Source organism: Phyllostomus discolor, chromosome 9, assembly GCF_004126475.2.
Source record: "Phyllostomus discolor isolate MPI-MPIP mPhyDis1 chromosome 9, mPhyDis1.pri.v3, whole genome shotgun sequence".
NCBI classification, from domain to species: domain Eukaryota; kingdom Metazoa; phylum Chordata; class Mammalia; order Chiroptera; family Phyllostomidae; genus Phyllostomus; species Phyllostomus discolor.
The window spans coordinates 51,407,375-51,434,550 of record NC_040911.2 but is presented as its reverse complement, the minus strand read 5'-3'; the positions used below and the strand labels follow the sequence as shown (position 1 = coordinate 51,434,550).

General features: G+C 42.8%; 1 protein-coding gene and 2 pseudogenes across 4 annotated transcripts in view; 1 reads left to right on the top strand and 2 right to left on the bottom strand.

Moving 5' to 3' along the window:
- IMPA2 (inositol monophosphatase 2) overlaps positions 1–23,767 on the bottom strand; it is a 64,720-nt gene extending 40,953 nt beyond the window's left edge. The window contains exons 1-2 of one of the 4 annotated variants that reach the window (XM_036009337.1): positions 23,465–23,767; positions 23,096–23,104 (exon numbers count right to left, since the gene is read on the bottom strand). In XM_036009337.1, coding sequence (XP_035865230.1) covers positions 23,096–23,104; positions 23,465–23,560 — 105 coding nt within the window. In that variant the 5' untranslated portion in view covers positions 23,561–23,767. The other 3 variants (XM_028524653.2, XM_036009338.1, XM_036009339.1) reach the window with 3 other exon arrangements.
- On the top strand, positions 194–1,452 carry LOC114506517 (annotated as a pseudogene).
- LOC114506777 lies at positions 16,863–18,839 on the bottom strand (annotated as a pseudogene).
- Positions 23,768–27,176: the final 3,409 nt, after the last annotated feature.

Genomic DNA, 27,176 nt, shown 5'->3' with positions numbered 1-27,176 from the left:
AGCTCAGGCCTTTCTTGTAATTTCTGTCCTTACCATGATGACAAAGTTAGAATACCTAAATACGACATTAGACCTCTCCTCCAAAACTGGACATTACCCCAACACCCTGCATTTCTTTTCAAAGCACCTCAATCACTCAGCTTCCCAGACTTGACATCTTTTGCCCATCATGACACTTATTCTCCTACTTAAGCATTTCCTGATAACTTTTTCTTGTCCAGCCTGCATTATGTACTAAAGAAACTGAAGAGGAGGGCAGACAGAGATTCACGCAGAAGTTTGCAGATAGCAGGAGATGCTCACATGGAATTTTAAAGGTTAAGCAGGAGAACCTTCTAGACATCGAGCAGTCCCTCCTCTTTTATTTCTCACAGTAGTCTCCTGTCCTACTACTGGCCCAAATACTGAGCCTAGACAGGTTTTGTGTGTTTTTTTTCCCCATCTTAGTTGTAAAGATAACAGATACGAATCATAGAAAATTTGTAGCATAATGTATTTTGCACAGGCAGACATCTTGTGGCTATGTCATGTGTATGCCTGGGTCTGCACAGGCAGTGTGCGACAAAGAGACAACCTTCCTTGCCGCCAGGATAATCGAGAGTTTTGGCCAGATGTTTGAGTACACACTGACAGAGGGAGGAGTCAGATCCAAAGCTCCGACTATGGTGCTGAAACAGATTAATAAGGAACTTAGTGATTTGGCCCATGACCCTCCAGCACAATGTTCTGCAGGTCCAGTTAGGGACGGTAAGTTTTCCTTTTTTTAGTGTATTATTGGCAAGCCACAATTATGGGACCTAACAGCAGCCCACATCAAAGCAGTCTATTCTTTCTGACAATTCATTTTCCTACAGACTACTCCTTCAAACCACCTAAGGTTGCATTTATAAGAATTTATCATCCAAATATTAACAGTAATGGCAGTATTTGACTCAATATTTTAAGATATAAGTAGTCTCCTGGTTTAACTATTTCTAAAGTTCTTTTATCCACTGTTCACTGCCATGTGATCCAAACCTAGATGATCCCCTAGTGCCAGAGACTGCACAGGTCTATAAAACAGACAGAGATAAGTACAATAGAACATCTTGGGAATGGACTCAGAAGTATGCCATGTGTTGCTACCTTTCAGTCAGAATAACCTGCATTATAGCAGGAATAAACTTTAAACTGCTGTTCCTTTTTCGATCTTCTTATCTGGCTGTTCCCCTATCATTCCTCATCTTTTTAATTTTTTGTTTACCTCTCTCCATTAATTCACATGCTCATCTGAGAAGACTTAAGTTCTTCCAGCTTTGGACAGTAACTGCTTTTAGAAACTGTAGTTATAAGAGAACAGTTGCTCACGATTCAGAATTTTTAAAAAATGGAGCATGTGTGTTATGTGGCCAGTGTCTTCACTCTAATTTGATTATGAGACTGAAACCATTCCTCACTGCCCTAACACACTGAAGAAGTCACCTGAGGGGGAGGGAGATGGATGCTCAGTTGTCACATCAAAGGAAGCAGTATTGTTCTACCAGCTTTCATTCTTTTTTAAAAATATATTTTATTGATTATGCTATTATAGTTGTACCATTTTTTTCTCCCCTTTACTCCCCCCCCCCGCCCTCCCCACCTTCATTGTCCCACCTTTGCTCATGTCCATGGGTCATACATGTAAGTTCTTTGGCTTCTCCATTTCCCATACTATTCATAAACTCCTTCTGTCTATTTTGTACCTACCATTTATGCTTCTTATTCCCTGTACCTTTTAACCCCATTCTCCCCTCTCCTCCCTGCTGATAACCTTCCATGTGATACATATTTCTGTGAATCTGTTCCTGTTCTAGTTTGCTTAGTTTGTTGTTGTTGTTTTTTTTTTAGGTTTGGTTGTTGATAGTTGTGAGTTTGTTGTCATTTTACTGTTCATATTTTTGATCATCTTCTTTTTCTTAGATAATTCCCTTTAACATTTCATTAATAAGGGCTTGGTGATGATGAACTCCTTTAACTTGACCTTATCTGAGAAGCACTTTATCTGCCCTTCCATTCTAAATGATAGCTTTGCTGGATAGAGTAGTCTGGGATATAGGTCCTTGTCTTTCATGACCTGGAATATTTCTTTCTAGCCCCTTCTTGCCTGTAAGGTCCCTTTTGAGAAATCAGCTAACAGTCTGATGGGAACTCCTTTGTAGATTACTGTACCCTTATCTCTTGCTGCTTCTAGGATTCTCTCCTTCATGTTTACCTTGGCTAATGTAATTATGGCGTGCCTTGGTGTGTTCCTCCTTGGGTCCAAGTTCTTTGGGACTCTCTGAGCTTCCTGGAAGTCTATTTCCTTTGCCAGATTGGGGAAATTCTCCTTCATATTTGTTCAATTAAGTTTTCAATTTCTTGCTCTTCCTCTCTCCCTCTGGTACCCCTATGATTTGCATGTTGAAATGTTTAAAGATGTCCTGGAGGTTCCTAAGCCTCTCCTCATTTTTTGAATTCTTCATTGTGTTCTGGTTGAATGTTTCTTTCTTTCTTCTGGTCCACACCGTTGATTTGAGACCTGGTTTTCTTCCCTTCACTGTTGGTTCCCTGTGCATTTTCCTTTATTTCACTTAGCATAGCCTTCATTTTTTAATCTAATTTGTGACCATATTCAACCAATTCTGTGAGCATCCTGATTACCAGTGTTTTGAACTGTGCATCTGATAGGTTGGCTCTCTCTTCATTGCTTAGTTGTGTTTATTCTGGAGCTTTGATCTGTTCTTTCATTTGGGTCATTTTTTTTTTTTTTTTGTCTCTGCATGCCTGCTACATAGTAAGCAGCGGAGCCTTAGGTGTTCACTAGGGCAGGGCAACCCACATTGCTGCACTGTGACGCTGTATGTGGGGGAGGGGTCTGAGAGGGAACAATGCTACTTGCTCTGCTCTCTGCCAGTTTTCAGTCATTTCCCCAGCTACCCACAGGCAAACTGTGCCCTTCTGGTGCTGATTCCCAGGTGGGTGGGCTTGTATACATTCTAGGACACTGTTGGTCTCTCCAGTGAACTCTCCTGTGAGGCTGGGATTTTCTCCCGCTGCCACCTCAACCCCCACAGGTGTTTTTCAGCCAGAGGCTTTGAGGCTTTATTTCCCCACACTGGAACCCTGGGTTGTGTGGTCTGTCTTGCTCTCAAGTTGTTCCTCCCGGTTTATCTGCATGAAAATGTGGGATGGCCCAGACCAGAATCTGCTCCCTTACTGGGCTCACCAGCCACAGGTGCAGCCTTGCCCACCCTGGTCTGCCAGCAGCTGCCTTGCTGCAAGTCCTCTCTGCCCAGCTGCCCATCTCCACCCCTCCTACCGGTCTGGATGAATATTTCTTCTTTAACTCCTTGGTTGTTGGACTTCCATACAGTTCAATTTTCTGTCAGTTCTGGTTGTTTTTTGTTTTTAAATTTGTTGTTGTACTTCTTTTGGTTGTGTGAGGAGGCACAGTGTGTCTACCTATGCCTCCATCTTGGCCAGAAGTCCCTGGATTGAGGATTTTTAAACATACATCAGCTTATATCATTTAAATGTTAGAACTACCCAATGGCTTCCCATCGATCTTAGAACAGATCCCACATGAGGTCCTCACCACCTGCCAATCTCACCTCCCAAAGGCCACCTGCATGCTTGTTCTCCTTCTGCCACTCTGGTTTTCTGGACCATCACAACCAAATTTGTTTCTGTCCCAGTGACTCTGTGTTTTCTGGTTCTTCTGTCTGGAATTCTTTGCCATCTAAAGTCATCTTGTTTCATGGTTGATGAAATGACTCTCCCCACTGGCACATGAGCTCAGGGAGAACAGGGTTCACTTTCTTTTGTTCCCTGCCACACCCCTAGCATCTAGAATTGTACCTGGCACAGAATAGGTGCACAAAATTCTTTGAATCAAGAATAAAAAACACATCAGACTACTTGAATAGATTTGTACCCTTTATCCAACTGGACCACTCATGTTTGTGTGAATAATAACCACCTTGGTCTTTTTGTTTCCTTTCATTATGTTTTTTTTTTTTTTTGGTTGTCCTGTTAACAAGTCCTATTGTGCTTGAAGTCTGCCATCCTCTAGCCTCCACCAGCTAGTCCTACCTCTTGGGGCCAGCCCAAATCTGCTTTATAGCACTCAAGTCCATTCTCCACACCACAGCCAGAAGAGTTTGCTAAAACTCTGATCTTAATCATGGCTCTTCCCAGCATAAAGCACTTCAAGGCTCTCTGTTACACCAAGGATAAAGTCAAAACCACAGTGAAAGTGGCATGCAATGGCTTTTCAGAGTTGGTCTTATAGCAGGCAATTTGTCCTCAAATAGCCAGTCTCCCCCTCTTCCTGTTAGCAACATAAGCTCCAAGTTTAGGAAGGCGCAGAGCCACCTCAACAGTTTGTACCTCGCTGCCTCTTGTGCAGGTAGGTGTGATTAAGTTCTGTGTCAGAGGATGTGAATGGATGTATGTACAATTCTGAGTCACATTCTTAAAAGGGCACTGCTTATACCCCATTTCCTTTTGTTGTTTTACCCTTCAGCAACAGGTGTGAGGTGAGTGTGGCATTAAGAAGTCAGCTTTGGAGACTTCCGGCAAGATGGAGGCATAGGTGGACGCACCGTACCTCCGCACACAACCAAGATTAGAACAACAACAATTAAGAGGCAGAATAACACCCAGAACTGACAGAGAATTTATCTGAATGGAAGTTGGACAACCAAGAAGTTGAAGTAGACCCGTTCATCCAGACTGGTAGGAGGGGCAAGGAGGAGCAGCCAGGTGCGGGTCACAGCACGGGTTGCGGCGCAGAGAGCAGTGGGTGCATAAGGCATCTGGGGCGCACGAGATCGTAGCGGGCAGACCCTGAGTTCATAAGCAGCAGCTGGCAGACCCAGTGAGGTGGTGATTGTGGACCAGGGCAGAGCACGCAACCCAGGATCCCAGAGAAGGGACTGAGGTCCCAGGAGAACGGAGCTATTGCCATTGTTCCCTCCTGCCCCCACCCCCACATACAATGTCAAAATCTAGCGACTGGGGTGCCCAGCCCTGGTGAACACCTAAGGCTCCGCCCCTCACTGTAACAGGAGCGACCAGACCCCCCCCCCAAAAAAAGAGAGAGAGAGAGAGAGAGAGAGAGAGAGAGAGAAAGAGAGAGAGAGAGGCATGTCTCAAACAGAAGAACAGATCAATGTCCCAGGACTCATCCTTTTGAGCGACCAAGAGATAGCCAATCTATCAGATACACAATTCAAAACACTGGTAATCAGGAAGCTCACAGAATTGGTTGATTTGGGGTGCAAATTAGATGAACAAATGCAGGTTACTATAAAAGAGATGAAGAAAGATGCACAGAGAACCAATAGTGATGGGAAGGAAACTGGGACTCAAGTCAATGGAGTGGACCAGAAGGAATAAAAAAAAACAACCAAACAGGAAAGAATGGAGAAATAAGAATTCAAAAAAACGAGGAGAAGCTTAGGACCCTCCAGGACATCTTTAAACATTCCAACATTCGAATTATAGGAGTACCAGAAGGGGAAGAGGAAAAGCAACAGATTGAACACATATTTGAACAAATAATAAAGGAGAACTTCCCCATTCTGGCAAAGAAAATAGACTTCCAGGAAATCCAGGAAGCTAGAGAGCCCCAAAGAAGTTGGACCCAAGGAGGAACACACCAAGGCACATCACAATTACATTAACCAAGGTAAAAATGAAGGAGAGAATCCTAGAAGCAGCAAGAGATAAGGGGACAGTCACCTACAAAGCAGTTCCCATCAGATTGTCAGCTGATTTCTCAAAAGAGATCTTACAGGCAAGAAGGCACTGGGAAGAAATATTCCAAGTCATGAAAGACAAGGACCTACGTCCCAGATTGCTCTATCCAACAAAGCTTTCATTTAGAATGGAAGGGCAGATAAAGTGCTTCTCAGATAAAGTCAAGTTAAAGGAGTTCATCATCACCAAGCCCTCATTTTATGATATGTTAAAGGGACTTATCCAAGAAAAGAAGATACAGAAAAAACATGTATAATAAAAGGACAGCAAACTCACAATTATTAACAACCACACCTAAAGCAAAACCAAAACAAACTAAGCAAACTAGAACAGGAACAGAACCACAGAAATGGAGATCACATGGAGCGTTAGCAACAGGGGAGTGGGAAGAGGAGAGAGGGGGAAAAGGTACAGAGAATAAGTAGCATAAATTGTAGGCTGAAAATAGATAGGGGGAGGGTAAGAATAGTATGGGAAATGTAGAAGCTAAAGAACTTATAAGTATGACACATAGACATGAGCAAAGGAGGGGATATGGGTGGGAGAGGGTGTACAGGGTAGAGGGGAGTGAAGGGGGGAAAATGGGACAACTATAATAGCATAATCAATAAAATATATTTAAAAAAGGGAAAAAAAGAAGTCAGCTTTGGTCACATGGAAAAAAAGAATATCCCCTTAGAGCAATAAGCAAAAATAAACCTGGGTCCTGAGTGATTTTATGAAGCAGAGGCCTTGCTCCCCAGACCTCTAAGTGTACTGCCATGGAAAAGAGAAGTAGATCTGCCTTGCTTTTGTCATTGGTTTCTGTGAGGAAAGCCAAGTCATCAACCTCATAAATACAGGTTTCACCTAAGCCTTTGCCTTCTCATCTTCCCCTACCCCTCCTTCTCATTGCATTACTGTTAAGCTTCAGCTAAACTGCATCATTTACCCTAAAGTCTCCTTCTGACAGAACTACCAGCCTTCCTCTAGCCCACATGTTCTCTTCCTTTGTGTCTCAGTTCAAATGTTACCTCCTCTTTGAGGAGTCTCCAATTTCTTTGGGCAAAGCAAAACATCCATGCTTCAAGGGTGCTCCTAGGGCATTTATGCAAACCATATAACTGGTCCCTTGGGATTCCATGTCAATCCAGAACAGCTTAAGAACCTTGGTCTGTCTGTCTCTGTATCCACCTCCCACAGGCTGTTTTGCTATACAGGGGCAGCCACACAGTTGGGTCTCTGTGAACATCTGTTGAATGAATGAAGAAAGATTTATTGGCTGCTGCACACTGAGTACATATGGTCACTAAAGTCTGGAAGACTTTTTAGCAAGTGCTCTTGTGAAATCAAATTTAACCTCACTGGTATTTATGCACTTGGTCTTCCATATCCAAAATACACACAACTCTACTATGTTGAGGAGATGCATGCTCAGGGATATGTGGACAGTTTAGGTAATGTCTAATGACATCTGGGCAAACTTTCCAGAAGAACCAAGCTCCTAGTTACAAATCATACAAAGAAAGGCAGATTTATGGATTCAGAAGGAGCATGTTCTATCATGTTCTCTTTCTATGTATTTCTTTTCTGCTTTTATTAGTATTATTGTTGCGCTACAATCATTGCATTGTGGTATGTATCACAAGGAAAGTCACAGGGCTTAAATATTCCTGTGTCTTGTAGCAGCAGGGCAGGCCACATTGCACTAGCAACTTGTAGCATAGTGCTGTGGGCAGCCCTCTCTCATCTGCTGCTGCTGCTTCAGGCCCTGGTTCACCACCAACTCATCCAGTTACACACCCAGATATTTAGATTGCATTTCTCAATTATTTTCCTCAAGTACTGCTCTTCTCACATTGCCTACCATCACTTGCCTATATTGCAAATACTGCCTCCAAACACCCTTTATTGCTCCTCAGAAGTGTCATCCACCCTGTGCAGGGTGGCTTCTCTGGAAAGCAGATCTTTCTCCTGGCATTCTCTGTAGCTTGCTGGGCTTACCAAGAGGATGGTGAGCCTGTGTCTGGTGTGAAGCCCTCCAGAACCAGCCCTGGCAACACTTGGCCCATGGCACCCTGGCCTTGTTCCCCTTGCTGTACTCAAGCACTCTTCGATGTTCTCATACATTTATGTTTTTGGACATGATGTGCTTTGTGCCTACAATGGCCACCCTAGAAACCTCCTATCCATTTGTCCTTGAGGATTCAATTCAAGCCCATCTCCTCAGGAAGCTGTCTGTGTAGCCCTCCACTCATCAACCCTGGGTGAGGCCCCTTCCTTTGGGTCAGTGGTTCTAAAATGCACATCTCAGTTACTACACAGATATTAGTGTTTTATCACTGTCAGGCATGGGCCTGTCTCTCCCACTAGACTGTAAGCTTCCTGTGGGTAGGAGATTTGCTTTTCTTCCTAGTAGCACTAGACCATCTTTCCCTACAATAACAAATAGATTCTACTCTCTCCCTCTTGGCCCCAGGCCCGCTAGGGCAATATGTGTTGTAATGAGACTTTATCAAACTTATCTAGTGGATTTCCAAATATGAGATTATGAAAATTAGCTTCCTTTCAGTCACAATCCGTCAATGGCAGTAAGCCAATCTAAAACAAACAAACAAAAAACTACCCCAAACAACACACAGGTCCAATGCAAATCCTATCAAAATTCCAATGCCATTGTTCACAGAAATAGAAAAAACAATCCTGAAATTTTTATGGAACCATGAGAAACTCTGAATAGCCAAAGCAATCTTGAGAAAGAAGAGCAAAGCTGGAGGCATCACACTCCCTGATTTAAAACTATATTACAAAGCTATCGCAATTAAAACATATGCTATTGCCTGCAAAACAGACACACAGATCAATGGAACAGAACAGAGCCCAGAAATAAACCTACACATCACGGTCAATTAATTTACAACAAAGGAGCTAAGAATATACAATGGGAAAGGATAATCTCTGCAATAAATGGTGTTGGGAAAACTGGATCACATGCAAAAGAATTAAGCTGGACCACTATCTTACGCCATACACAAAAATTAACTTAAAATGGATGAAATACTTGAACTTACGACCTGAAAATACAAAACTCCTAGAAGAAAACATTGGTGGTAAGCTCTCCTTGACATAGGTCTTGGCGATGATTTTTTTACTATGACACCAATGGGAAAAGTAACAAGAACAAAAAAATCAACAAGTGGGAATACATTCAACTAAAAAGATTCTGCACAGCAAAGAAAACCATCAACAAAATGAAAAGCCAGCCTATTAAATGGAAGAAAATAATTGCAAATCATATAGCTGATTAAGAGACTAATATCCAAAACATATAAAGAATTCACACAACTCAATAGCAAAGAAACAAACAACCCAATTAAAAATGGGCAGATCTGAATAGACATTTTCTGAAGACATATGGATTGCCAACAGGCATATGAAAAGGTGCTCAACATCACTAATCACCAGGGAAATGCAAATCAAAAATCACAGCGAGGTATTTTACCTCAAACCTGTTAGAATGGCTATCATCAAAAAACACAAGAAATAAGTGTTAGCGAAGATGTGGAGAAAAGGAAACTTGTGCACTGTTGGTGAAAATGTAAATTGCTAAAACCACTATGAAAAATAGTATGGAGGTTCCTCAAAAATTTAAAATGATCCGGCCATTCCACTTAAGAAAACAAAAACTCTAATTCAAGAAGATATCTGCACTCTATTTTTATTGCAACATTATATACAATAACCAAGATATGGAAGCAACCTAGATGTCCCTCGATGAAAGAATGATATATATATGATATCATGATATATATATCACATCTTACAGGTTTTTTACTATATGGCAAAGGAAATTATTCTGCACAACATATATAGATATGGAGAACAGATTGGTGGTTGTAAAAGGCAGGGAGTAAAAGAAGGGTGGGAGAAGCTGATGAACTGATTTTTTTTTAAAGTAAATTGAATAAAATTTTTTAAAAAGGTAGAGTGGCTAAGGCTCTAGAGGTGTACCGTTGAGTTTTAAAAAACAAATAATAATAATAATAAACATTTTACAACTTGGAAACAGTTCTTCATGAAGAAAGTGCATGTGAAAAACTTCATTGTCTAGAATGTAATTCTTGTTTCCACCAATTTCATAACATTAATAGTGAGTATAGAAGATAAATCTACAGTTCAGCATCAAACAGACCTGATTTCAAACTCTACTTGGGAGACCTTGGGGGAATCACTGAACTTCTCAGATCCTTAGTTTCCACATCTGTAATAACAGTAGTATCTAAGACATTGGATTGTCATAAGGATTAAATTAGGAATTGTATATAATGGACCTGGTACACAAAATAATTTTTATGTATTATATATACACAGACCTTCACCATTCTAAATAGTTATTTGTGAGAACATGTATTTGACAAACTTTAATGATTTGTGACCAAAAAACCCCAACAAACCCTACCATACGCACAATGTACAAATCTAAAATAGGTTAAAAAAACATTAATTCATAAATTTTCCTACATTGAAAGAAAAGGCAGTGATAGGATGCTGCATTTTTCAAATAACCAGTATTGACTCAAACCGCCCTGCCCTTTAGCCACAGTTGCATCCACAGGGGAATAGCCGGTGGGGCTGCCATGTGAGTTTACAGCGGAAAGCCCTTTCCCATGGCTATTTTCTCTTAGTCTTAGATTTTAAACATTCTCATTCTGCCAGCAATAAGTTAGTGTATGCTGTATCTTAATTGTTTTTTCAGCTACTCACTAACTATGCATGCACTTCACAGACCTCCTGACCTGGGTCTCTCCCTCCAAATAACATTCTGTTAATGTTTAATATATAAAGTATGGTCTTTAGCCACTATAGTATGAATTTCATATCTAAAAGAAAAGAACTAAATTAGCTCCAGCATCAGGGGCATCATTCACAGACATGTCCAAATGACTGTTTGTTTGTACACCAGGTTGTTCTGTATTACTGTCCCCGAGTCTGCCATACAATTGTCACCCATCACTACAGAACTACCTGTGTTTGCCCTAGAATCCATGGGAAATATGCCCAAAGATCTGCCAGAAGTGGGATTTCCAACAGGCAAAGGGTGAAAGGGTGAAAAATTTCCTTTTCATATCAGGAAAACATTACAGGAAAAGGACCAGAGGTGTGGTCCTGATGACATTGTCATATTTCAGGCTCTAGACTTACCTGAACATAAATGAATGTGATGTGATGGCTAATATTATATGGGTCAATGAGACTGCCATGGGGTACCCGGATATTTCATCAAACATTATTTTGGGTGTTTTTGGAAGGGTGTTTTTAAATGAAAATAACATTTTAATCTGTAGTAAAACAGACTTTTCTTCATAATGTGGGTGGGCTTCACCCAATCAGCTGAAGGTCTGAATAGAAGAAAAAGATAGACTCTCCTCTGAGTAAGAGAATTCTCCAGCAGACTGAATTAGGACTTCATATGCAACATCAAATGTTGCTGCCTACAGCCCTGCAACTGGGATAATGGCTCTCCCTGGTTCTCCAGGCTGCTAACTGACACTGCAGATTGGACTTGCCAGTCTTCAAATGGTTGTTTCTCTGGAGAACCCTGACAAACACATGTAACAATCAATAAAACCTTTAAAGTAAATCAGATACCCAGGTAATAATAGGGCTATCACATGGCACAGTGGTAAGCAGTTCACATTTGTTAATACATCACAAATGGCTGCAGAACCTTAACCACAGGAAAGGAGGAAGGCTGGTTAAAGCAGAAGTGGGCCAAGGACACCAGATTCTCCTGGGTTCACACGCCAGTGAGTCTCAAGACTCTCCAATGTAATTGCCTCCTTCTTCAGTTTCATGGCTAGGTTTCCTCAAACTTGCCTTCTCTACTTTCTAAACTCCCATTATGCTCCAGCCCACTGTCTTCCCCTGCACCCTAGCACTCCTCTCAACCAGCCCTGATGGGCACTCAGCCACCTCCCACGCAAAATTCAGGGGACCCTCTTCAACTATATCTCAGGTGTGTTCTCGTTGTCATCTAACCCTCTTGGCCAGGGCCTCTGAGACCACTGGCCTTTGGTGCTTCTTCCTCAGAGCATTTTTCACAAGAACTGAGGCTGGTTCCCACCCACAGGAGCTGTGTTCTCTAGACTCTACCTGTTCCATCACCACCATTTTTGCACTCACACTTGCTGAGGGCTAACTCTATCCCAGTTCTAATTAGTTCATGCATACCCAGTTATTTAGACCTCACAATAACACTGAGGTAATCATAACTATTATTCTTCTGTTAAATATGAGGAAACTGAGGCACTAATAAATTAGGAAAGTTGCCAGGTAAATGCAGGAAAAGGAATTCTAATACCAGTACTTCAAATCTTCCACCACTAAATGGAGTCTACTCTCCCAGGGTGTGTTTATCATGACTGATAGTTGCCAAATCCTTCTCTGGTGCAGTTTCCTCTAAAGCAATGAAATCCACCCAGTTTTCCAAGCAAGGAACCCAGAAGTTCTTTACTGCTACACCTCCAACTTACAATTCATCACCAAGTCCACCCAACATGCAATTAATTAATTATCAAGATTCACCTTGGGCAGTCTTGAGTGTAACACCTACCTGCAACTGTGCTCTTCACTGAGGGCTTTCTCATATCCCTCAAACTTCTCCACCCAGTGGATGACTCTCCTCTTCCATCTTACGGTTCAGCCATGGTGCAGTTCCTGGGTTCTGCCTTCAGTTTCACCCCTTGCAGTGTCAATCTTCTTTCTTTGCTTCCACCCCCTTCTCTTCCCCTCCACCCTCCCTAAGCCCCTCACCCAACTGCTACAGGTGACTCCTGCTTTTCCTTTTAAAGATACAATTCAGGTACATTTCTTCCAGGAAGCTGTCTCTAGTCTCCCCATGGGATCACCCCCACCACAGTCATCCAGACTTAGGCCTCTGTCCTGGGGTAGTCTGTGAGGCAAGCCGCAATGTCCACTCTGCTCCATGTTAAATACAACATCCAGGTGGCCAAGGCACTGCCTGGCCCCTGGGGTTTGGAGCTGGGACAGTGGACACATGATTCTGAGACTGGCTTAACTACATGGACACACACTGCCTGTGGGCTGAATTCTTCCCTCATCCCCTGGGAGAAAGACGTGAGCCAGGCCACCCTTGGGTTCTGTCTTATGGAGCCAAGAGACAGGAAGGAGCCTGGACTCAAAACTCCCTTTTTTCTCCCCTAAACCTCAGGTTCTTCAGATCTGAGTTCCACCATCCAAACCCCCACTTGTAGGGTTGGGGATAGATGATAAGCCCTAGTAATCATAAGCACCCTTCTTCTATTCCCTCCCTGGAATCCACTAGCCACATTTCCATCCTCTGGCTCCTCTCACCCCAACCCCAAAGACAGAACTCTCTGCTACTAACCACTTCATTGGGGCTAGCAAGTAAACGTCTTGGTAAATATCCACAGAGGCCAATTCACTTCCACATGGGGTGACACCAGCCTTTCCTTCTAGCCCCTTAGTGAGATGCAGGGGGGGAATTCACTGACTCGGTCCTGCACCAAGAGCTGGGCTGATGCAAGGGCTGCAGGTCCAAATACCTCTGGAAAAAAAGTGCTCCTCATTTTTCTCGAACAGCTTTTGCTAGCAAAATGGGCATAAGAAACACGCCACTTTTATTACAACCATGGATAAGGAAAATGATGGCTGGCCTTGCACACAGGGTCAGGGAGTAGTGGTCCCTGGACACTTGGACCCAAAAAGGGGTAGCTGCTACTCTGCACCTGCCAGTTGTTTTCTCACAGGAATTGTCTTGGCTGAAGTTTAAATGTTGGTGAAAGTTTTACAACTATCAGTGCAGACTGATTCCCACCCTGTGGAGCTAAGTGAAAACCGGAGGCCTAGACTCAGGCCATGGAGCACAGTGTGAGACCATGATGAGGCAGGGGCCTGAAGGTGAGGAAATGGTGAAATCACCATCTGCCACCTTCCCTTCCTCCAGTGGGAGATGCATTCAGCCCAGCCAGGAGAGTAGACAAGTCTTTTGTGAAAAAATGGGCAACCCAAGGCCTCTACATATTGACGTTTGGGACTCTCCTAGAGGAAAAACCAGAGGCTTGACCTGGGATTATCCCACAGCAGAGCCCAGGAGTGAACAATCTTGCTTTTTTCCTGGATCTGGCCTTAAAATCATCACAGGTCAATGGCTCTCAACTGGAGTCTCCACCCTTAATCTCTCCTCTGAACTCTGGTTCCAAACTCAACATCACTTAGAATAATCCATGAGGCAATTCAAATTTAACTTGATCAAAACACAACACTGGACTTCCACCTCCAAACCTGTTCCTCCTGAAGTTTCACCATCTCAGGAATGAGAAAATTAATTCAACCAGTTTTTCAAGCCAGAACCCTTGAAGGCATCCTTGCCTCCTCTTTTTCTCACACTCTAATTCAATTCTGACAACAAAACTTGAACCTCAGCCTTTAAAGTACCGTATTTTTTGGTATATTTTCCCCAAATTTGGGAGGAATAATGGTTGTTAATGCTGCTGTTGAGTTCTGTTTACATTTACATTGGTGAAATATTATGCTATTTATGTTATTAAATATTTTACCACATTTTTTGCTTCAGAATTTTTTTCTCTATTTTCTTCCTCTAAAACCTAGGTGCATCTTATGGTCTGAAAAATATGGTACATGTTTTTGCCACCTTCTTAACTACCCAATCAAACCTACCCTCATTTCTCACCTGGACTATTTTAACAGCTTCCTTTCAGGTATCCGATTCTGATCCCACCATGTTGTAGGGCCCCACACAGGACTCTGCCCAAAACCTCACATCACACTCAGACTAAAGCTCTTTCTAGAATTACTCTGTAAATATTTGTTAAGTAAATACATAAATTTCTAGTCAGCATTTTAGTACCACCATTTTTAAAAACAGGATATCCAGGAGGCCAATAAACACACATAAAAGACATTTAAGTTAATCATATAGGACATACAAATTAAAACCATAATAAAATACTTCCTCAAATCCATCAGAATGGTTAAAATGAAAAGACAGACAATACCAAGTATTGTCTAAGATATGGAGCAACAGGAACCTTCACTGCTAGGAGAAGTGTAACGTGGTACCTCCATTTTATTTTACTTTTTACAGGAATATCAGAGGGTTTGATTATAGGTGGACTGGCCATAAAATTATAAACCGTCATTTTTAGCTCACAGTTACTTCTTTACTGTCAATACACTTAACTACAAAACAACTTTAAAAGATATGGTTCTCAAGATCAAAGCTCCAAGCAAGAACTAAGCAATGAAGAAGTAGCCAACCTATCAGGCGCAGAGTTCAAAACACTGGTAATCAGGATGCTCACAGAAATGGTTGAGGATGGTCACAAAATAGAGGGAAAAGTGAAGGCTATGAAAAGTGAAACAAAGGGAACCAACACAGACAGGAAGGAAATCAGAACTCAAATCAAGTTTGGACCAGAAGGAAGAAATAAACATTCAACCAGAACAGAACGAAGAGAGAAGAATTCAAAAAATGAGGAGAGGCTTAGGAATCCCTGGGATGACTTCAAACGTTCCAACATCTGAATCATAGCGGTGCCAGAAGATGAAGAGCAAGAAATTGAAACCTTATTTGATAAAATAACGAAAGAGAACTTACCTAATATGGCAAAGGAAATAGACTTCCAGAAAGTCCAGGAAGTTCAGAGTCCCAAAGAAGTTGGACCCAAGGAAGCGCACACCAAGGCACATCATAATTACATTACCCAAGATCAAAGATAAGGAGAGAATCTTAAAAGCAGCAACAGAAAAGGAGACAGTTACCTACAAAGGAATTCCCATAAGACTATCAGTTGATTTCCCAAAAGAAACCTTGCAGGCAAGAAGGGGCTGGAATGAAGTCTTTCAAGTCATAAAAGGCAAGGACCTATATCCAAGATTACTCTACTCAACAAAGCTATCATTTAGAATAGAAGGGCAGGTAGAGTGCTTCCCAGATAAGGTAAAGTTAAAGGAGTTCATCATCGCCACTTATTAAGAAAAAGAAAATGATGAAAAATATGAACAGTAAAATGACAATAAACTCACAACTATCAACAACTGAGCCTAAACAACAATAACAAATGATTAGAACAGGAACAGAATCACAGAAATGGAGAACACATGGAGGGTTATCAGTGGGGAGGGGGAGTGGCAGAATAGGGGGGAAGGTACAGAGAATAAGTAGCATAAATAGTAGGTAGAAAAGAGACAGGAGGAGGTTAAGAACAGTATAGGAAATGGAGAAGCCAAAGAACTTATATGTGCAACCCATGGACGTGAACTGAGTGGAGGGGTGATGTTGAGAGGTGGGGTGCAGGGTGGAGGGGGATAAAGTGGAGAAAAAAATGGGACAATTGTAACAGCATAATCAATAAAATGTTTTTTAAAAATGAAAGAAGATGGTTTTCAAGTGGGAATAGTCAATGTCTGCCCAGAAAGTATCCAGCCAGGTACTATGAAAAAGAGACATTTACTGAAGAAGATACAAGGTACAAGAAACATTGTACAAAGGATGATGACACCTCAGTTCCCTTTAAAGTAAGCACCTTAGAACCTCACACAATTCTCCCAAGTGCCATCAGCTGCCCCATCATATTTTCTTGAATCTCACTGATGGTCTGATATCTCTTCCTATTTCAAAGGTGATGGGGCAACCTTTTTAGTTTTGGGAAATCCAGAAGTTGCAGGGCACCAAATATGGGCTCTAGGAGAGCTGAGTCTCCTGAGTGACTTGATGTTTCACAAAAAAACTCTGCACAAGATGTGATGCATGACTGGGCGTGTTGTCATGATGAAGCTGCCAATCACCAGTTGCCTATAGCTGTGGATTTATTAATCATCCAAATAGTTTCCACGAAGGAATGTTCAAGCTTGATACAAAATTTGATGCAGATTCATTGTTCTACTAGCTCAGTCATTTTGAATGTGATGGCCACACAGTACACACGCTCATTCAACGGCATCTACTGCCCCCACTGACTAGTACAGTGAAGTTATCGTTCACACATGCACATTCCAGTCCACTCTCCTTGGCTGTCAGGTTACATCAATGTTGTGCAAACTGTTCTCATCATATTAACAATGGCTGGACTTTTTCCAGACAGACCTTATATATCAGAAAGTTATTAATAACATTAAAAAAATGTGTCTGTGGAAAAGCTTTCAAATGAACACAATTTCAATATCATTTTTAGTAGGTTTAAATTATATCCATTTTGGAACTAGTAACAGCATTCTTTCATGGTGGCTCACTACAAGATATTACATTGGAAATCTGTAAATTAAGCAAGTGTTTCTTATAATGTGCATCATTTTCTCAGTTGGTGTGTTCATCCAGAGATATCCTTATACAGTTCTTTAATTTGTCACTTTCTTCTCTGGTAATTGCAGAGATGGAGATATGTTGAAACTCCACAGTCCACTCTGGAATGTTTTCGTTGTTGTTTAGTTTTTTTTTTTTTTTCAAATAAATGCAGAAAATCTTTACGATCCTTAAGTTGGTTCATCAGTACATTTAATTTATCTTTGGAAACTGTCAGGTCCATTTTGTTAACTGCCAGGAGTGCAGGTTTTATCTGAAGTTCCTCTTTATACAACTCCAACTCTTTTGTAAGAAGTACTGTAGTTTCAAAGGCACTTCTACATTGAGTTTGGGAAGGAAGCTAAAATCCAGAAATATCGACCTGTTTGAAACCTTTATACATAAACTTTCAAGTTTAGGCTTTTTAAATGCATAATCTGGAATCACAGGTTTTGCATGAGAAGTCTGACTTAGCAAAGAAGATTTTCCAGCATTTGGTACTCCCAATAGACTTTATTAGCTATAAGTTTTAGATTAAGGCGAACTACTTATTTCCAGCCTTTAAATGCTAAGAAATTTGTAAGTACCACCAAAACTTCCTTCAGCTACCAAAACTGTCTTTCTCCTCATTGACTTCTCCAATAATTTTACCATTTTCATCAATTATTGACATACCCACAGCTACTGGAATTTCAGTCTTTTCCTATTTGTTCCTTTTCCAGCCACAAACTGTTTTTGAGGGTATTTGTCTGTGAATTGTTTTAAAGTCATTTTGTTATGGGCTACAACCCAGACATCACTATCTTTTTTACTTTCTCCACCTCAATGATGATGATAACCCATTCCACCACATCCTGACCTGCTGGAGTCTTAGATTATCAGTGAAGTTTTCATAATTCCACAAATACCATATTGCATGTCTAAAGAGCAGGCCCTTAGCCCTTCATTCCATATGCACACAAGCTCCCAGAAGTATCTTAAACACTGTCCCCAAAGAACCATCCTAACCATACCAGGAAGACAGACTCACCCTTCTCACCTCTCAGAGACCAACCCCAACTCTTGGAGGGGGAAAGAGGTCAGACTATGGTAGAAAAAAAAGCAGGCCCCCAGAAAGGAGGAAGAGAAGCAGCACCAGAGTTCTCAGGTGGGCCTAGGGGCACCTGGCCTTTGGGCATCAGGTAGAAGGGCAACAGTCACTGACCTTTCTGAACAACAGGCAACTGCTACGTACCATGACTGTCATGGACCAGGATTCACTCCCACGAAAGGTGTACACACTTGATACATCCAGTTTAAAAAACCTGGCACAATTTCATATCTGATGACACAATTTCACTCCTATTATTAGTATATCCCCAGCAGAAATGCATACATACATAACTAAAACATGCAAGAATGTCCATAGCAACATTATTCATAATAACTCCAAACTAGACATTTTCCAATGTGTCCTTGAGAGCTGAATGAACAAATTTTCATGTATTCACATAACAAAATACTGTACTATATAGCAGTGGTTATCAAAGTGCTTTGAAAACATAGGGTAGTTTGATCAGGGTGGACAAAGGGTTGTTCTTTAGACTAGCGGTATCAGTGGGAAATTTGGTGGAAATGCTAATTAATTCCAGACTTTGAGAATCAGAAATTTGGAGTGGGACTCAGCTTGCTTGGAAAAGCCTTCCAGGTGCTTCTGATACAAGTTAAAGTGTGAGAACCACTTCTCTACAACAACTAACCTGATGAGTTTGACCATGCTGAGAGCATGAAAAATTCTGTTGGGAAGATGACTGTCGAAAAACTAAGCAAATTAAAAGAAACAAAACAAACTTTTTTTTACTTTAAGAAAAACACAGGTTGTATACAAAAGAAAAGAATATGTAGTATTCACTGTACTGCCTGATTCAACCTTGCATTACAACTGTATGGTCAGTTGATATGGATACCAATGGAACCAAACAGGTAACACAGCCATACAACATAATATAGTGTCTAAAATGAGCAGTAGAATTCTATTATTTAGAAAATGGTTGTCACTCAGAAAATTGAAAACAATGATCTCTGGGAAAATATAGAAGGATGACATGGGCCAGGGCATTGCTGTTGTTCATGATAGTCCTTTTAGCAGTATTTCACCTATTAAATTCCCTGTGTCAATAACAAAAATTAAAATCACAAGTCAAAACAATACTTCGTCAGAACCCACCAATGTGCACTCTTTGCTCTTGGGGAGCCAGATAAAACTGCTCCATGTTCAGAGCCCACTGTGAGAAAAGCACACCAACCAGACCAGAGAGGACAGTGTCAGCAGGATGGGGAGAGGCGCAGGCCAGATAAGTAATGTCACATGGGAAGGTCCACAAAGGAAGGGGCACAGGGGCCTGGGCCTGGGCCTGGCCCTGGAGGAAGAGTGTGGTTTCCAATAAACAAAGACAAGAAAAAGGGCAGGAAAATACCATGTGTGCTTTGAAAATGGAGAATAGTTTCATATTGTTAAACAAAAGGCTGGTCCACTCAGGGGCTGTTGGGACAACAGACTCCATTTCTCAAGACTATGCCTTGGTAAGCATAACCTGCAAGGGTATGTAAGGCTAAACTAGACAGGTGATGTATGAAGCCCTAAGGATAAAGGACTGGATTTTTGTTTTCTGCTTTGTCCTGAGATTTTGTTACCAGTAAACAGATGAATTTACTGTAAAGCTAATGACAATGAGGCTTCAAGGCCTTTTCCTTGCATGAGGTTCTGCTAGGGACCACAGCAACGTGTGTTGACATGGTCACACATAAATATCTTTTTTAAGTTTGTAAAATTCAGTTCCTCTAATTGCAGATCTAACTGCTCTTTCCACTATGACCTCCCCTCCATCACATTTCATGTCAGGTGGCATTGGAGTGGGGTATTGGCCTTTTTGGCTAAAGGTAAGTTGAGTGGACATGCATTTATTTTGGGTTTGATGGGATATATCTGTGGAGTTTGTAGTCACATCTGTCTGTAAGTTACTATTAGTCATCCTGTGTAGGAATGGCTTCCAGAAGTGCTTCGGTCATCCACCACATCAACTCACCTGGCATGGTGACATAAGGAGCAAGACCAGAGAATTGTGTGAGCATGGGCAGGGGCAGTTGGCACAAAGGATCATGGAAAGAAACAAGGCTTCAACTGTATGGAGCCAGATGCTAGTCTGTGGAAAATTTCCCCACATTTTACAACTAATATATAAAAGAAAATTGACAGGACTCTCAAATTTGATGGCAATTCTAAAAATTTATAAAACTTCACCAGTAACAAGTTTGAAGTCTAAATAAACTTTTCTAAACCATCACTCATCAATTATGATCAACCATGATATAGGAAAACCTAAATTTATCTTTCTGTTGTCTCCAGAGAAAATATTACAAAATCATTGTCATTTGAAGATGCAGAGTATAAAGCCAAACCATGTGAAAAAGTATTACAGAAGACTGAGAAGCAGTTAAAGAATCATTTGTATGTATTGTTATATTGTTATATTGTTAGCATCTTAAAATTTTACTGATTTCTCTTATTCTAAATTTATTTTAGGTTATTTTCTTTTTGTTATGAAGAGGGTCACTAACTTGTTTAAGCTTCATGCCCAACAAAACCTCCATGATATGTTTGTTCACCTGTCACAAACCCCCTGCCCTGACCCGAAAGACACCTATCTCAGTGAACCCTGCTATTTGTATTTGGTGGTGGTGATGGGTGGAGTTGAAGTCCCCACCCCACACACACCAAAGGCCAATAGCCAGTGAGGGCTCCTGCAGTGGTGTGGGTGGTTAGGCCTGGAAGGCAGGGGATGAGTTTTAGAGGCACTACAGGAAGCCTGGTAGAAAGGCAAGGAGGAAGGGAAGAAAATGGTAAGGCCATTTATGCAAAGGCAGCACTCTGGGCCAAGGAGGCCACTCAGGTTGTTTTTGTGGAGACCTCTGAGGACAGAACAATGGGGAGCTAATTGTCTAGGGCTACCCTGACCAGAACCAATGTCTGAAAGATCAAGGGCAGTGACATTTATCACTTGGGAGTCCCCTCCCTCTGCTCCCACCTTTCAGCAAATAGAACCCAGATTCCAGAATTCAGAACACAGAACCCTCTCAGGAGCAACTGAGGGTAGCAAACTCAATAAAATAGCAGAACACTGGGTACTGGTGAAGGGGTGGACATGCTGGGCCACAAGGCCATGAAAAATGTGCCAAACAGTGCCTTAGTTAAGGAGGACTCAAAAAGAATCACCACTGGCTACCATTTCATCCTTGCTGGCCCATCTGGTTATAGGTCAGATTTTCTCTGACCAGCACCCCATTATTGTGAGAACATTATTAAGATAATTTGTCCCTCTTTACACAGGTTGTAATGACCGTGTGTGGCTTATTTGTTCCAGCACAGACAGACCATTCTGGCCATCCTCCTCACTGCCGGGCAGGCAGGAAACATCGGCATAATGCTCAAGAGGGAGCCCGGAGTCCTGGGCTCCCTGACCAGACTCCTAATGGCAGGCAGAATCTTTATTTCACCCTTTCCCCACTCTTTAAAAAAAAAGCCTTTTGTTGTTTGCAAGTTGCAAACACAAGATTACCTCCTAAGTAAGTTAAAATTCATAAGATTTTTAGAATTGTGCTTGTCATATTACAAGCTCTACATAATCGTTTGCTAAAATGTTTACCGCACCCCCCCCCAGCTGTATCTTCAAAGATCTAAATTTGAAAAACCACAGAAACCCCTAACAACTCACCAGGATTTCCACAGTAGTGCTTGACTCCTAATCTGGCTTCTCAAAATCTCCAGAAAGAAAAGTTTTATGATGGAACCTAAAAGTTACTCAATATTCTGGTTATGGTCACTCTGGAAAGGAAGGAAGGGGGCTTGAAGGGAGGCACAGGAGAATGAATACCCACCCCCCTCACCAGCCCCCCACACAGTGGGTCTACTTTCCAGGAAGAATGTTTCCGGGAGCTTCATCATTCTAGCTCATAAGCTTTGGGGGGTTTCTTTTCTGCACAGGAAGACCAGGTGATGAAGCCAAAGGATAGCTTCACAATACTCCTTTAAGTCATGTATTCCTTACAGAGTCTTGGGTATTTCAAATCCAAGTTTACTCATTGTTGAAGATTAACTATTAAAGAGGATGAGAGGATTCATACCAAGATAAAGCACTATCCACTGTGCACATATCTACTCCAAATTTAGGATTCAAAACAGCCTGATTTTTACACTGTGGGCAAACGTACAGAGCATTTTCAGACTGGTAGACCTGATAAAGAAAATGCTGTTTGGATATAATGTCAATCTCTCACAGCAACTTCTGTTCATCTTTATCCTCCAGCTCACCAAAACACAATCAAGTACCTTACCAAGCAAAGCAGGAGTAAACCATCTTCCCACTAATCTAACCCCTCCCTGACAGTCCTGGGAGAACCCACACACATAGATGAATCCCACAATATGGAACACGTCCCTAACGTGCCAGGCACTACTGAAGCTACTGAGGAAAATATGTGAAACAAAGCACACAAAAATGAAAGTGAGAAGAGGGGCTGCATTTTTCAAACTCTAGTCATAGGTTTAAGCTCTGCTACTTGATTTTAATCCTGCAGGTGAGTTATTAAGAAGTTCCTTCAATCACTGAGTGGAACCACTTTGGGTTGTGGGTCAGAGTAAGTCTGCATTTAAGATGCATGAGGAAAGAAAAACAGCAAGCCTCTCAGGTCCCAACGCAGCTGGGGTTTAAACCTGGAGCAAACCACGCCCATGTCCTGGACACTAGATCAATTCAAAGGTCTTTAAAAATCAACAGCTGTGGCATTCAAACGAGGAAGAACAATTTAAAGCCCTGGACTGATTTGCATAGTCAATATATTCTAACCTGCTCTTTTTTTTACGCAAAGGTCAAGTCACCTACAGTTAGCCATTCAACTGCCAAAGGAGAGAGGCGGGTCGTGTCCAGCATGCTTTATTGGGTGACTGCCACCACCACGGAAGAGAGAGGTGCTCACCTCCGGCTCCTGGGGTAGAGAAGGTAAAGGAAAGGTCTATGTAGGAAAAGAACACAAAGACTTCTTTCACTGTATCATGCCTTGACCGCAGTCACCGAACACCCACCGCACACCACCCAGTTGCGCGGGTCCGGCTTCCCACTCTAGGACGCCCCGCCCCCCCGGCCCCCCGCCCAAGCCCGCCAGTTCGCGGCCGCACGTGGTCCAGGGCCCTGCTCTCCAGAGCCCTAGAGAAGCCCCTTTGACTCGACTTTACTACTGCTCAGACTTTCTTAAGTGACGAGTTGGTGTGATGCGACGAGAGTGCTAGCCCGGCCCGCGGAGCCACGCTCACGCGGACTCAGGGCGGAGGAGGGCCGCAGCGCTCACCTGTCCCGCCCGCAGCGCCAGCTGCACTGCCAATTCGAAGCACTCTTCCCAGGGGCCCCCAGCGGGCACCGCCTCGTCCTCGCGGCTAGGCTTCATCTCGGCCTCGCCGGGCCCTGCCACCTCCAGCCCTCCACGCCGGTGTCTCACCGTCCCCCGCTGCTCCGAAACCAGGTTCCGCCCTCAGCCTTACTCCCGCCACTGCCTCCACCAGTCCCACCACAGCTGTGCTGCGGAAAGAGCAAGCAACGGGCGGGGGCGGAGGAAGCCGAGCCGCGGGTCCCAAGTCCCACCCCTAACTCTGTCCTTTCCACTAAGCCCCGCCCTCCTACTGTCCCGCGAAATGCCCCACTCTGCACCTCTCCCCGCCCCTCCTAGCGCCAAGCCCCGCCTTTCTCTGAGAGTTTTGCGACCCGGCGCCCAGCCTTGCCCCATCTCGCTGCGTGTCCTCGCCGCTTCAGCCTTTCCCCTCACAGCTCTCAACCCTACTCGGTACTTCGGCCCCCCCGAGCCCCGCCCCTCTCCGATGAAACCCGCTCCTTTTCACCGAGCCCTGCCCTACCCAGTGCCCAGAGCTGCATTACGTTTCTCCAGAGTCCCGCCCTTCCTCGCAGCGTGTCCAGCCTTCCACGCCTACCCGCTCCGTCCTGCTCGCTCCTGTCAGTCTCCTCTCCGCACCGTCCGCAGAACCTGGAGTCGCGCTCTGGTCACTTTAGCAAGGCGGGAGAAGGGAGGGTGCTGGTGACCGTAGGCCTAGGGCAGAAGCCTTCAGGCCTGGCCGGGTCCGGATCCCGGGACTGGCTGCACTCTGGGTGGGCGTGCGCGGCCGAGGCCAAGACTCAGCCCAGCACGGACGTGCTGTGGACGCCTCCTACCCTCAAGACCACCCCCTGACGGCGGGCGCACACGTGGCCCGAGGGGCAGTCAGATCTTAGAGGAACTTTTTTCAACTCCTAACGAATCGGCCATTGAATGTCCAGTGCTGTTCTCAGCCTGCTCTGTCAGCCGCGGGCGCTAGTCCTTCGCGGCAGAGAACACAAAGCTCCTGTGTTCCGTAATGCTTAGATGTAAACAAGCTTTCACCTCAGCTAAAAACCAAACATTACGATGACAGTCTCTGGATTTTATAACTGCCTGACCTCACAGCTCCGATGTGGAGCCCTAGCTTGTGACTAGCTCATCTCTATAATGAGGAATGACCTTTCGAGCCTTTAACACTGCTGAATCCTGGCACCACCTAAACATAAATAAACAAAAGGCATTTCCCAAGAGAGAGACTCCGCAGTTTCCAAGAGTTTAATTTCATAAGCTGGTTTGCCTGCTACTCCTTTATAAAAGATGCTGACCCACATAAAATTACTCTGGATTGCTACGTCTCAGAGCCTGGGAGAACAATGGAAGTTTGTACAAGAACCTTTATGACATATATTTTACCCAATTAACCTAATGACAGGATTAAATGTTTTTAGCTTTCGTCTTCGAGCACTTTATGTTAAATAAGTTTTCACAACACTCAGTGTAGAGAAACTCTAGGTGTATGGTATGAGACAAATAAAAATTAAAAAAAAAAAAACAAAAAAAACAAGACGGAATTAGGAAGCGAGAGCTGGGTTGAGAGAGCTGGTTTCTCTATTTGACTTGCCCAGTCTCTTAGTCCCACAGCTCAGAAAACTAGACCTAGAATTGGATCAGCTCCCACTACAGGCCACACTGTACACCATCTTTTTTGTTCATCTTTTTCATGATTTTCAAGATAGGAAGCTGAACTTCTAAGCAAACTTAGAAGTGATGAAATTTGTCTTTGGCCTCTTTTTGGCTTCCCTTTCTGAACATCTTGCCCCTCCTTCTGCTACTTTCTATCTGGACCAATCCTAAAGCTTAGTTATAGCTTTAGATAAACTCTTATTACAGATCTCAGCCTACCTAAATTTCTAGAGAGAAAGCCTTCATAGCTTCCTTGCCTAACCCAAATATCTTAAGGCAGAATTATGTGGCTTTTATCAGTAAGAAGTTTGCAGCTGGCCAGGTTTTCCTAAGTTAAAACACTGGCTCCAGTTCTTCCTTGCTATGTGGATTTGAGCAAGTTACAGATACCCTTTTGCCTCGGTTTTCTCAACTATAAGAATTTTGGGGGTAAGTGTTACATGGGTTAATATACATGTGGTTGGCACTTGTGTGTTTGCCAATACTAAAAGTTGGCTCACTAATGTAGCCTCCAGTGATTGGCATATGGCTCGGTACATAATACGGGCCTAATAAGTATCTGCTAATCATTGAATACTAAAATCAGCTTTTTCTGTAATGGATTATTCAAGTTTTTCATGCTTTAGTGATGATTCTCCCTGGCAACATAAAATATTCTTCACCACCAGTCTGTACGTTGCTTCTTCAATATGGGAAATCACATTAACTGTGGTATGCCCCCAGAGTACCTTTCCCTGCCTTGAAAAACTTTCCTAACTGCCTCCTTCACATTCCCACTCCAAGAGTGCAAACTTGGTGGGCACTCTGGTCACAGGAAGAGGTATGCAAGGTGTCTGCACAGGGGCTTTTGTCTCCTTGTCTTGCCCTTCATGTTCTTGTTACTCTGAAAATCCCCCTCCCCTCTGCCATGTCCTTTCTGGACAAAGCAGAGTCTAAATAAACCAAATGTCAAATGAAGTTTTTCTTTCCTTCTACCTACTTTTCTGGCTTCCCAGTTACTTTGAAATCTGATATTATCTTCCAGGACCAAGATGTGCTGATTTGGACATTTCCTGAGATTTTCACTCCTGCCCCATTTGAATTGCTAGAAACAGGCCTAGGAAAATATCTGACCCTTCTTAACCTCATATGTTGAAAGTTGGTGTCAGGGGCTAAATTGTGTCTCCCCCAAAATTCATATGCTGAATCAAAACCCCTAGTACCCCATTATGTGACTGTATCTGAGGATAGGGCCTTTAAGGAGATACTTAAATTAAAATGAGGTCATATGGGTGAGCCCTAATCCTATATGACTGGTGTCCTTATAAAAAGACAGAATTGGACACAGACCTAGAAAGGGGGAGGAGGTCAGCCGCAAGACACAGAGAAAGGCCTTGGGAGAAACCAAACCTGAGGACACCTTGATCTTGGACTTCTGGCCTCCAGAACTGCAAGAAAATAAAATTCTGTTGTTTAAGCGCCCAGTCTGTAGTACTTATTCATGGCAACTCTAACAAACTGATATGGCTAGGAACCAAAGAGGTTTGCTTCATGCATCACTATACTCAAGGTTATCAGTAGCTCTTCTCTGTCAAGAGGTCTTGTAAAGGGCGGTAGGGAGTATAGCTCATGGCTCTCCAGAACAGAATAGTAGAGGGAACCCTTCTACCCACAACCTGATGGGTACTCGGGGTTACTTATGCAATAAATTCAGTCAGCACCACAACTTCTCACTAAATTATGACAGACAGGTCATTACCAGCAAGTGTTCTGTATTTCAGTATCACCCGCACTCTGTGTACAAAAAAGAACAATTCTGTGAGTCCTTGGAAAAAGCTCTTCTCCAGCAGAATTGTCTGTGAAATTCTCTGCAGGGTCATTTCTACTCACTTATTTCCACTGTAAAACAGAAGATGCTTTTTCCTACTCTGGAAAAACCTCCCAAGTCATTATTTCTCATTGAGGAAAAGGTTAATGTGTGGTCATTACCCTGCCTGCTGAATGTGATTCACCCCTAAAATGCACATGGTAT